This window comes from Cervus canadensis, chromosome 28 (assembly GCF_019320065.1).
Source record: "Cervus canadensis isolate Bull #8, Minnesota chromosome 28, ASM1932006v1, whole genome shotgun sequence".
Taxonomy (NCBI): Eukaryota; Metazoa; Chordata; class Mammalia; order Artiodactyla; family Cervidae; genus Cervus; species Cervus canadensis.
The window spans coordinates 15,548,834-15,562,322 of record NC_057413.1 but is presented as its reverse complement, the minus strand read 5'-3'; the positions used below and the strand labels follow the sequence as shown (position 1 = coordinate 15,562,322).

General features: G+C 40.3%; 1 protein-coding gene across 18 annotated transcripts in view; it reads right to left on the bottom strand.

The window, feature by feature from the left end:
• LOC122429059 overlaps positions 1-13,489 on the bottom strand; it is a 775,926-nt gene that overhangs the window by 455,654 nt on the left and 306,783 nt on the right. For all 18 annotated transcript variants that reach the window (XR_006265906.1, XR_006265911.1, XR_006265910.1 and 15 more), the window contains one exon: positions 8,258-8,403. Coding sequence is in view for 12 of the 18 variants with exons in the window: in XM_043449188.1 (XP_043305123.1) it covers positions 8,258-8,403 (146 nt within the window). In the remaining 6 variants the exon portion in view is untranslated. Of the gene's footprint in view, positions 1-8,257; positions 8,404-13,489 lie in introns of those variants that run through there.

The following is a 13,489-nucleotide window of genomic DNA, read 5'->3' as shown; positions in this document are numbered from 1 at the left end:
AAGCACTTAAAACCTCTCAATGAGTCTCTCCAAGTCTGCCGAAATCCTGATCCTCCTCCGGGCAGACATCCCTCATCCAAAGCTCACACTTACATCCTCCACAGTCTCAACATTCCAGATGCATGGACATCAAATTCATCACGCTAATCTCCCACCCTCAAACCCTGTCCTAACTCCCCAGAAGCAACCTGCTGAACATTAAACCAAGACTGAGTTTCAAAGCCAAAAAAGTTACAAAATAAGAAGTCAGATTTTTCAAAGCACTTGCCAACAAGCTTCTCAGTGTTCTTTCAAGGTTTTCGTGAATGGTGTCAAGTTTTCCCAACGATTTTCCTATCTGCTTTTGCCTCCCAAGACATCTGAGGTTGCCAACCATCCACCCGGTAGGAAAAATCTAACGATGTGAGACAGTGTAGAGCAGATAAAACATATGTCAAAACATGAAGCAAAAGGTCACTCTTTAGTCTTAATATTTACATGTATATATCAGAATTTTCACATTGGTATTATTAACTCTGTTAGTAAAGCCGCACAAACCAGTGTATCAGAAGTGATTAAGCCACTCACCGTACGAAAAGTACAGAGCAAGACAATGGAGCCTTGCATGGTACCTGGCACATACCTATCACTGAATTAATCAATCAAAAGTCTTTGATATCTGCTAAACAGTCATCTGGGGGGTAAGCATTTTTCCTCCTTGGTTTCTATAAGAATTTGTAGATAGCTTTTATGCTTAAAGTACTATTTCCATGATTGCCCTTTGCTAAAGCAAACTACAGACATCTAATTATTCTCAAATCACCTAGAGATACTAACTTTTAACTTTATGTATAACCTCCCAGACTATGACAACACCTAGCCACTTTCATGGATACATATAAACAAGGTATTTTTTTAAGTAAGATCACAGAAAAATCTACAGTATTCTTTGAATGCCTCATTTAGTATTTTACTGGATATGTCTACCATAATTTATCTGACCACTCTAATAATGTCTAGATATTTACAACAAAATATATCAAAAAATAAGTTTATGATAAAGTATTCTTACAGTAAAATCTTTTTATACACATTTGATTATGCTATTAGGACAAATCTGCCTAGAAGCTGCACTGGCAGAACTATGAATAAACACATTTTGTGACTTCTGATCTTATATATTACAAAATAATCTCCAGATAGTATATAAAATTTCCCCCCTAATATTTCATATTTTTCCCACTCCTATAGTGACACTGGATTTTAGAATTATTCTCAAACTTAGCCAGCTTTGGTAGTTTCAAAAAATGTCTCATTTTGCTTTATGTTATTTAGAAGGAGATTTTTCACATATTTGAATATAAATAACAAACATGGTATTTTGAAGCATCTCAGTAACATGTTCAAGAAGCTTTGGGGAACTAGTAACTATTTAAAAGGTACAACGTATATTTGAAGTCCTAGTGTTAAAAGTTTCTTCTTCTTAAAGATCGTTTAAAATTTCTGTAGAAATTTCCTAGAGCTCAACATACGTCAGGATGATGCAATTTAGGATGAGATGTATACCTTTTTATTTTTAAATATTTTTTATTTGGCTGTGCCGGGTCTTAGTTGTTAACACGCAGGAACTTTAGCTGCAGTATGTAGGGTCTAGTTCTCTGAACAGGGACTGAACCCTCACCCCCCTGCAATAGAAGGCAAAGTCTCAACCACTGAACCACCAGGGAAGTCCTGAGACATGCACCTTTTTAAAAATAGCTCTTTCCCTTTTTGTCAGATACTAAGGGATATCTGATGCTCATAATCTCTCTTTATCTCATGGCCCATTTGAGTTCTGCTTTAAATTCACATGTGTGCATGCACACACATACATCTACACATGCATGTGCATACATCTGTATACCTATGTTTGATCTATATCAATGTATGCACACACACACAGAGAAACTAGACCCTGCACTTTTCCCCTTGGTGTCAGTACATCAGCAACTGCGATGCCCTGAGTGGCACTTCCTCTGTCCTCTAAGTACGCAGGGAGCGGGCGCGGCCCCACACAGTCATCGTAACTGACATCTGTGGGCAGGGCACCGAGGTACGCCTCAATCACGCGTGCCTGGCGGAGAATGCTCACTCATGCACCTGCTTCAACGGTGTGAGTGCAGCCTGCGGCTTTCCCTTGATTGATGTTGGTGCAACTGCTTCACGGGCTCTGTGGGTGAAGGGAAGTGGGCTCTGCTCAGAGCAGTTGGTGGAGCCTCGCACCTTCCACTTGACACTGCACACGGAATAACAAGTTAGAGGGGTGGGTGCCTGTGCGTGCGGACTCACCACGCCCTCACAGACAAACCAAAAAGGCACCCAACCTTAAAATAAAACAACAAAAACCGAGGCTTTGAAAACCAGGAAACAAGCCAGCGAAGGAAGCATCTGTCTCTTTCACTCGGAACAAACCTCACCCCCCCCCCCCGAGAATCATACATGTTTACACACACTCACACCCCACCCCACCCCCAGCTACCGCCATCCAAGGACCATCGACTTTACTACTTCCAGGCTTTCTTAACGACTTACTTTTCATTAACTAAGTCAATTTGTTTGTTGCCCAAAACTGTAACAGCGTTCACGGAATCATCCTGTCCCACCAAAAGACAGGGGGAAAAAATGCCTTCTTGAGCAAATGTCACAAATTTCAACAAGGTTCAATCTACCCTAAAGTGGACGTGATTTACTAAATCATATCCATATGGGTAACTCCTTGTCTTTTCACAACCATTTCTTATTTTCAAAACAAAACTATCATATGTAAAGTCAGCTAAGGTCAAAACCCGATTTTGGGATTTCCAGTGCCCTACAAACAAACCCAGCCGGCCACACACATTCCTGGGTGAAGATCTAGTGAGATCCACAGGCTTCCTTCCTCCTCAGACTGGGCTGTCCTTTTAGTCTCTTCCACTGTAAGATCTGAGGCAATAACTATAATTTTAGAAAAACCTGATAAGAAAAACCCAAGGCAGAAAATATTTGTATATTCTAGGAAAATCACATATACCACACACGAAAAAAAATCACCAATTGGATGCCAAAATATCTCTGGCTTTTAAAACCACTCCATATACCCAGCTGCAGGACAGATAGCAATTCCAGCAAAAATGTAATACTTGTATTTTTGGTTGAACTGTGTAAAACTACCATTTTTTGTACAACTGAAATACTAACAACTTCACATGGATCAATTCAACTATTTCCTAAACATGCCACAATACTTCCAGAGATTTCAGTCTTTAGTGCAAAGAACCTTCATTCTCCAAGTCACCCCACTTCCAGCCACACTCCGCCCTCCTCCTCTCTTCATCTCCTTCCCTCTTTCCCTGCACCTCCTCCATGCACAGCATCAGGTAGAGGCTGGAAGAAAAAGGGGTTCTGAGTAGTTACCTGGAATCAGATCTAGATATGGGCCCAGTTTCCAGGTCCAGAGGTAGACTTACATGTCCATTCAGAAAGGTCTTTAGAAGGGCTCTAAAAATAACATTTTCTTCTCTTATGCCTTCTACTCAGGGACCTTCTGTTCTAATAATGGCATTCACTCATCCAAGGTGGATTTAAGACAACACCTGAAAACAAAACTGCTTATCACACGGCGTGGTTTGAATTCTGAACTCTATACCTAAGCTAATCACAGCTCACTTTTCACCTTTTACATACATTTTCTCCCACTGGTCTCACAACCGCCTTAACATTTTCTAGCCACCTTGCTTGCTTCTTCTAAGTAGTTTTTCACTGCAACACATGAGCTTTCCACATACATTCACAAAGTGGAATACAATAAGAAATTACTGCCCTGCTTTCCCTTACCATTTTGAGACAGGAATACGCATTTAAGTGAAATATCCACATCTAAAGGAAACCCATCTTTGCAGGAAGTAGAAAAATGGGCGGAAAAACCTGTATTTCCTAACTACATATGTAATAAACAGGAAGCGCACCTAGTGTGGCAGTCAAATGCATTCTGGAACCTTCTGACAGATGTCAAAGGTCAGAGATTAGAGAGAAAAGAATATCAATTGAGTGCAAGAGCATAGAAAAAAATCACTTGAAATTTTAAAGAATATGCGAGCACAAGATGCTGATACACTGCTGTCTTCAACAGATTGGAAGCCTAACAAGAACTAAATTCAACTCCCACTTCTAAGGAAATATATTAATTGATATACCGCTCTCATTTCCGTAGCTTTCCTTCCATGAAAATGCTGAGTATCTTCAATCCTCGGGGTTATCATCAAACTTATTTCGAATGTAATTGGGATGGGGAGACAGAAACTTCAAGAGTTTAGATTGTAATTACTAAGTCATGACTCAGTCAAAAGAAAATCAAGTGTCTACCTAATATGAGCTAAATTGTAAGATATTTATCTTTAGATAAGGCCACCCCTAAGAACTCAGTTTCTATACTATTATTCCCCTAGAGACACTGTAAATTCTGTATCAAAGACAAAAACAGAAATATGGGAAGCCCAGACACAAGTCCCCTCATTGTCCTGAGTAATAGGAGTGTTCATCTAATTTTATAGTATAGTCAATGTGACTCTAAACGACTGGCCTCAAGTCACCTATGATACATAGCAGCTGAAAATTACAATGATGGCTGATGTGTGTAGTATCATGGTTCTTTTTTAAGGGTGTCAATTTTTCTACCTAAATTCATGTTCTTTACAATAACTGTGAGGGGGTGAATTTTACTTCCATTTTAGGCACAAGGAAACTAAGACTCAGAAAGGTAAGTCACTTGCCCAAATTGACAAAGCTGGTTGTGAAACTACACATCAAACCCAATTCTTCCCCATCCCAAAGTCTCTATCTGTTCTCCCCTGATCTTCTCTGGCAGAAGCCCACCAAGAAGTGAGTGTGAGGGTGCCAGGTGAGGACTTCTGTGAGCTGCAAAGCCCCTGCCTTCCCTACTGGACACAGGTATGGGACCACATTTACTCAGCCCCCGCTGGTGTGTGCCATGGGAGATGATGGCTTTGGGGAAGCCAGATCTTTTGGTTTCTTTGGGTAGATTAACCAGATTTTTATGTAATTAAGAAAAAAAAACAAACCAACACTGCCAGCTAGTTCTCTAAACACACACATACATACACTTCCTTGTAAGGGCGGGCAGCATATTTGAGGGCGGGATCTGGCTCAGTGGGCCACCAATTTATAATATCTGTCATACCCCACACTGATGTCCATTTATTATATCCATCACAAAGCCACACAACGGTCCAAGTCCAAAGGTTCCAACAGAGCCTTTATGAATTTATATTAGGGTTCTGTTCAGGCTGCACATCTTTAAAACTACAAATGGTCTCACTGGACGTAAGGGTGGCACAAGCCTTGAGAGAAGCATGTATCCATCACATGTTCCATGCCTGCAAATGAACATGAAAATACCATCCCAGCCATGAAGCAGACAAGTCCAAAAACAGTGACAGCAGCCCCTGGGTTCAATTAGATCTGCACTGCGCCCGATCTGCAAACCGGCACAATTTCCAGAAAGGCAGACCACAAAAGCAAAAGGCACCTGCAGGAACCACTGTTCCCCTAACCTTTCTTGTCCCTCTTTCCCCTTCAAGTTTGATGATTTGGCAGTTCTGGAACTCTTCCGAGAGAAGTCAAGACTCACTCTGCCAGCCCCAGCTGTTCAAAGCTCAGCTCAATCTGTTCCATACAGTTGGCTGTATTATCACAATAATGTGGCTACAGTTCACCTTCATTTGCTGCAAAGATCATTAACTATCCCTCAGAGAGATCCAGCATTCAAGACAGAGCATGCCCGAGGCATAATAAACGGAGGTCTCTGGGTAACACAGTTCAAAAGAAGGTAAGACGATGCCAGCCAGGCCAGCTGACAGTTCCTACAGTCAGAGAAAAAGGAAGAAAACAAGGGCAGGAAGGATGCAAGAGAAAAAGGAAATGCAAGAGCGTGCCTGGCAAACATGTATGTTCATGTGAAGAGTGAATAAAGAGGAAAAAAATTTTTTTGAAATAAAGACAGCAGGACATTTAATGTTAAATCACAGTGGAGACATGACTCCACTTGTCTGGCAACTGAAACATTCTACTACTAGAGAGAGAGTGAATTTGGAAGGAGCTTGAGAACAGAGCACATGAACTACAATCCTATACAGGAAGAAGGCAATACTCTGGACAATTTCAGTACTGTAGAAGACAGTGAATTCAGTCAAACCTGTCCTTAACTCATGTATCTGACCTTCCATTCATAAAACTGAATTAAAGTGTATTGTGGGTGTCTTTCTTCATTCAATTCACCCATTTCAATTAGTTTCACACGAGCCTCATTTGAATCTTGTTCACCAAACAATAAGCCAGCTCTACAAAAATACCCAGGGATCAGGCTGTCCCCTTCAAAGAAAGTACTGCAGGATACGAATACCCAAAAGTTCTTCAGTTGATCCTGAGAGCATCACAATCAATCCTTGTTCTAATGTGTGTGTTAGTCACTCAGCAATGTCAGACTCCTTGCGACCCCATGGACTGGGGCCCACCAGGCTCCTCCATCCATGGAATTCTCAGGCAAGAATACTGGAGGGGGTTGTCATTGTCTCCTCCAAGGGATCTTCCTGACCCAGGGATCAAACCCAAGTCTCCTGCATTGCAGGCAGATTCTTTACCATCTTAGCCCTCAGGGAAGCCCTCATCTGAATCTCATTCACCAACCAATAAGCCAGTGCTATAAAAGCACCCAGAGATCAGGCTGTCCCCTTTAAAGAAAGTATTGCAGGATATGAATACCCAGAAGTTCTTCAGTTGATCATGACAGCATCAAAATGAATCCTTGTTCTAAGTGAGTTGCAACTGTTACATTAATCTAAACCAAATGCCAGTCAATAAAGGATAGGTAACTGGTGGTGATGGACAACCAGGAGTTGGTGATGGACAGGGAAGCGTGGCGTGCTGCAGTCCATGGGCTCGCAGAGTCAGACACGACTGAGCAACTGAACCGAACCGAACTGAAAGTGAAGCAAGAATTTTACTGGCAGGCCTCATCTGCAAAAGATGTATTGGGTTGACCAAAAAGTTGTTACAGAAAACCCGAACAAAATTTTGGTCAAACCAACTCTTTCTTTGGAACTACCCAGGTAACATATTTAAAAAGCAAAAATCAATAGCTCCAGAGTCTCCATCTTCACTATTTTCTCTACCTTCTTTTCCTCAGTAAGAATTTATCCGTAAAGCAATGGTTCCCAACTGGGAGCAATTTTATCCTCCACGGTACTTTTCCAGCTGCACACCGGGGGAGTTGAGTGCTACTGGGAATTGGTGGGTTGAGGCCTGGGCTGTCACTGACTTCTATAACGCACAGGAAAAAACCCTACAATACGGAATTATCTAGCCCCAAATGTCAACAGTGTGGGCATTAACATCTCTGCCTGAGAGTTGTTTCAGGGATCCAACTCCCCTGTTGATAGTCTGTATTCTTTTTTTTTTTTTTAACGAGCAGTAGAGCAGGAGTCTCTAAATACCTTCTTACTATCATTAAAATCCCTTCTCTTCACATAATAGTTAACATTTAACATAAATGAAAAGGAAGGCAAGGGGCAGAAATTTAAAGCTAATTTAGAGTACAATGGAACCCTGGCAAATCCTATTATAGCATCAAACTGCATAGGGCTCCAACCAGTGATTTCATTACTAAAAACATTAAAAAGTAAATAAAAATAGCATAGTCTAATTCAACTCACCTAGGAGGTAGCTTCAAAACATATGGACCCAAATAGCAAAAAAAAAAAAAAAAAAGAGAGCAAGATTTATATTTATAAAAAGGAAAAACATTCTTAGCCATCTATGTGGAAATACACAAATACACATACACACACCCCACCCACAAGCACAAACACACCCACACCCATACGGAGCCAAACCAGAAGGCTCAAAACCAAACTCAAGACCCAAGCCAAAAGCTCCCCTATTGGCTTTGAACAAAAGAACCTCCCCTAAAGGCGGAAAAAAAGTTGGGATTTAACCTCTTCCTGAACGAGGAGAAGCAATCCCCCCATCACACCTGGAAACAAAGTCGTCGTCTTGGATGTATTCATCTGTCCTCAGCCCAAGAGCTCAGTGGAGTCACCCTAACATCTGTAGCGCTCGGCAGAAAATAATTTGCCGTGAGGTAATTTGGTGTAAGCTCAGGTCAAATCCTCATGTTGCCAAACGAACAGAACTGCCAAAAACCCTTTCCTGTTGCTTTAGCCCTCAGACTGATGTGGTTGCTCACCTGGTTGGCCGTCTCCTTCCCGGTGATTCTCACTCGCTTCCTTGGGGTTTGAGGTGTGTGTGTGTGGCTACAGGAAGGTCTGACATGCTTGGGCTCTTTGGCGTTCCTGGATTCCTCTTGGCAGCCGCACTCGGATGCCACAGCTCCTGGGAAGGAAGCAAGCAGAAGGGAGGTATAGTGTTGAACAGGGATAGAGCTATGACTTCCCAGACCGAGGAGAACATGTCCTGCCCTGCCAGGATGGGGAAATCGCTTTTGAAGTGGCGCCCGGGCCTCCCCAGCACAGACCATCCACAAGCTATTGTTTGGGTGAAGACTTCCACTGGACCATTCAGACGCAGGGACAAAGGAATTCATTCACTGCCTACCGAATGCTTACCATACATGAGGTACTAGGGGCAGGGAAAAATGGGCTGGGGAAACGCACGTGTCCTCAGAAGAGGAGAAAATATTCCAAAGGAAATTTTATTTGAACAGACTTTTTGGCAAAATGTTCCCTCTTGTGATAATAGAATACAGCATATGAATTCGATAATTTATGAAGCTGCTCGTCTGTAACTTGAATCTGGTTTTGTTACCATCCTAGCCACTCCCAGGGTCTAACCCCAAAGCGGCTTTCGTAAACCACCACTGACAGTATCAAGGTGATGAGATAATAGTGGGTTATTTGTCTCTGCTCTCAAAATGGAGAAAACTTAGGGGCAGCAGAACCAGATCATTTCTACCGTGACCAGGTCAAGCATGGAAATCTTTATTTGCAAACGCACTGATACCCACCAGAAATGTATTTAAAGACTGAAAACCTACACAGTTCAATCCCAGAAGCAAAACATGAAGACAGCAGCAATATTCAGCAACGGACACAAAGTACTTTCAAGTCTGGGCAGAATTCTAGACATTATTGAATCAGCCAATGGTACTACTTTAAACGGAATTCTCATCCTAAAGGTAATTACATTAAAACTCCTGAAGATTTCCTTCTTTAAAGTGCTTCCCTTTGATCAAAGAAGATTAGGGTTGAGCAGGAAGGATGTGTGGGTGGAGCTAGAAGACCAGGAGGAGGGGTGTGGGAAGGCTCCCCTAAATCACATCCAAATCCATGATTCAGCAGTTCATTTGTAAAATGATAGATCAGTCATGTACTTTTTTTACTCATAAAACTAAATTAGCTTATTATCTATCCAACATTACATTCATTGGATTTACTGAATAAATTATGAAAATTTAAATCACAAATGAATTATATAATCAAATGTGGGGTTTTACTGCATGCCAAGAATGTATTTTCTCCTCCAGTGAAATTTTCTGGGATAAATGCAAAGTTAATCATAACACCTCCAAATCATCTTCAAGTTGCCCTGAATCAGAACACTGTGAACAGAGGAATCAAATCTGCATGTGTGTGTGTGCATGCACAATTTGTCTTCATCTTACACAATCATGGTTGGGACATCCAGCTAGTTTGCTAAGCAAAGTAGCAGTTGGGATTTCTTTAAGTTGCTTGAGTACAGCAGCCAGTGTCAGGGCAATTTTATTTAAGAATATATTTTTCTGAATAAATATGGTGGATGCTACATTTTTGGGAGTCCTCCTGAAGAATATAAATAAACTATTGATGAGTACCCGTCAATTAGAATCCTCCTCTAGTATGTGGTATTTGTGATTTATGACAGGAAAATCATTCATTTCCCTAGTGATCATGGAGAAGTCTGCTGAATTTTATATAATATAATTGAAGAGACAGTAAGTCAAAACATATAAAGCATCCTTCATACTTATCTTAGCCATCTGCAAAGTATCTTATAGGCACAAACTATTTAACATCATGTCAGGCTGTTTTATGAGTTTCCCAGGAATTTTAAGTTATTTAAACATGAGCATTTTGCAGTCCCAGTACAAAAACCCAAAGAAGCAAATTTTAGGTACTCAATCTAGGAAGTCTCCCCATGGCCATGCCATGCTCATCCACGATGACTCACAAAAAAAGCTGAGAAAAGCAGTGATACAGGCACTCCTGATCAAAGAGGGATGCTAACGGAATAGCAGAAAAATTGAATTTCCTGAGAAACATATGAAGAAAGACATAGAAACAAATAGCAGAAAACTTTATATCCTATTGAGTGATAGGAGGCTGCTTGTTTTTTTTTCTCCTTCCCTTTTCCCTCAGTAAGATTAAGCCTGATGTGAAAAATGCTTACATCTAATCCAAATTCATCAACTAAACAGAAAAAGGAAGTTAAGAAGGAAAGAAAACAAGAAGGAAGGAAGGAACAAGGGAAGCAGCGCCATTTTACCCAGTACTGAAGGAAGACTGGCTGGAGAGGTCCATGAATCCATGGACCTGAGTCCACGTGGCATTTCCTTCATAGGGAACCAGAGGGGCTTACAATGGTCAACTTTTCTAGCTGTGAGATGATGGTGGTGGTTCCTGTCCTTCACTGTCCCAGGCTTTTGAGCACTCCAGTCTCTAACACCCTCCCTGCCCACCTTGGCCTACACAGCCCTAAAACTGTTCATAGCTTTGGCTCAAATGTCTGCTGATCACCATCAGAGGAACTAATGTCCTCCTTCCTTTGTGCCCTGACCGAGCTTTCCACTCTGCTTCCATAGCACTTCTTTTTTTTTTTTTTTACGTAGCACTTCTTATCTGCAGGCTGACTAGCTGACATTTTCTCCCACCAGAACCAAATGCTTTGAGGACAAATTCAGCACTTTATCTTTTATCTCCAGAGTTTTGTAGAGGGTCTACAATACAGTAAGTGTTCAACAAACAACTGCTGAATAACTAACACCAGTTAACAGAGAAACATGTTAATTTTTCCAAAGACAAAAATGGCTAGAAAATAAAGAACCTACTTCACCTATTTCTGCCCTCCAAATATTTTAGAAGAGTTCTAAAGACAGGATATTTTTAAATATAAGGGAAAATATGTTCTCAAAGAGAAAAGATAAATAACCTCATATAAAATATCACAAGGATAGTGGACATTATAAATTATAACTGTGAAACTCTACAGTCTTTTGAAATCTATGTAGGGCTTCCCTTTAGTTCTACCCTTTCATCTTTCCCAAGATTTCTTTTTCCATCATTGAGTGGTTCATGCTAAAGACCAAAATGACGCAGGGACACTTATGTGCAAAGACACAAAATCTCCCCACTCTTTACAAACATTCACGATTCCAAGGTCCAGCAAAAACTCTGGCCAGTTGCCCAGAGAGCTTTTCGAAACCATTCCAAATGACTTAATCTTCCCCCACCCTCTAACTATGGCTTGGGGTTACATTTTACAATGACTATCCTAAAAAGTGTGCATTACTTATAATTGATGAAAAATATGATAGTCTTGGAAACACACACACACGTTGAAACTATTTCCTATGTCCATTTGAGGCCAAGTCATGGCTCTCAAAGAGTCACAGCTGCTAATTCATCAGGCTAAAAGGTCACACTATAGGGTGACTATGGAGCCAGACAGCTTGCATTTGAACATATACTAGCTTTGGGACCTTGGCAAGTTAGAAATCCTACCATGCCTTGACCTTCACCTCTAAATGGAAAAAAATAATGGTGGCTGCCCCCCCAGGAGCATTCTGCAGGGCAGAAAAGTTAATACAGATAAAACAAATAGATACATACATGACATACAGTAAGCATTCCATAATAAAGCTACTGCTGTATAATCATCTTCAAATATTCTTGTCCTTACATGACTGTCGTAGAACATTCCAGAAGAGAAGAACATGCACCTCAGCAAGTCTCTGCTATAAAGTCACTGCCATTTTAAGCATAAGGCATAGACAACAGTATGACTAGACATATGATTAGACAAAAAACACTGTTTTGAGCTACACACCAGAGTATACAGGGAAAATCCTACAATGCTTACTAACAATGTGTTCTAAGCCAGGTTTCTTGCCTCTCTGAGCCTGCTTATTTATTATCCAGTGAGATTAGTTATTGTCACCATTATCTTCACCATAGCTAATGCTCGTGATAAAACCTCAATTACATATACAAGAGCATCTCCAATATACCGATGAGCTATGCACTCGTTATACTTTCATTCCTCCCATTTTCTATCTAAATCCAAGAACTTGCTGCAATTCACGTCAGTTTTCCAAGATTCGCTTGTTTTTCTCCCTCTCCCTTCCACACTGGATCATGTCTGACAGAAGAAAAAGAAAACACTAAAACAAAAAGCAAAACAGTTTTGTTTTTGAAAAAAACACAATCAAACATTCCTGATGAATGAGTTCCCTATTTCGTTGAGCCAAGAGTATCTGTTGCAATAAGTACGTGAGGGAGCCAAAAAAAGGTGGGGGGGGGGGATGAATAGTTACCATAAAACCATATTAAAAAACCAGAGTATGGAACATGAATTGTTAATATCAAGTCAGTTATAAACAGAATAAACAGTGACCTCTTTCCCCAAGTTTGGACTTAGCAGACAAAGGGAAATAAGGTACAAAGTGATGCTCATTTCTCACTTTGAAAACAGATGGTGAGCAGTATCTGAGAAGAGTGAATTGCACATCCTTCTAGATTATTTCTGCGGGATTAGATAAGACCAAAGAAAGACACTGAGCATATAAGTAATCTAATAAAAATCAGCTTTTATGTTCTCTCTCCTTTTCATAACTGAGCAGCATATAAAAAACTAAAGATTGGACATCAAAAAGATTTGTGTATAGGCTTTTATTAACTCTTATATAGCTTATTTGTGCCCCCAGATGTTATTTAAAACATCTTTGGGGCCAAAGTGTTCTGATATAAGATAAAAGGAAATTTATCATTAAACAAAATGAATTTGCCACCTCAATAAATGACAAGATGGGTGTATTTCTCAAATTTCAAGTATCCATGTGTGTCTACTGCAAACATAAATCACAATAAAAATAGCTCAAAAAATAGATATAAATATCTAATCCTATATCATATTTTCTTAAATGATGTCACAGATGAAGGGAAAAGTCTATATATAATTTTTTCTTAGTTTTTAGAAGACTAAAATTCAGAACAGTGATGTGATTTGATGAAGTTCACACAGCTAATAACTGCAGTATCAGGAGTTGAGTCCAGAGTTTTCCAAATCCACCATCTTCCCCATTAAATTATGCCTCCTCTGAGAATACACCTTCACAATGGAGATCTGTGAAGGCCATGAAAGGAAACACAGATTGGAGTCAAGTAGTGGTGTCCATTCAATGTTTTTATTTTATTCAATCCGTATA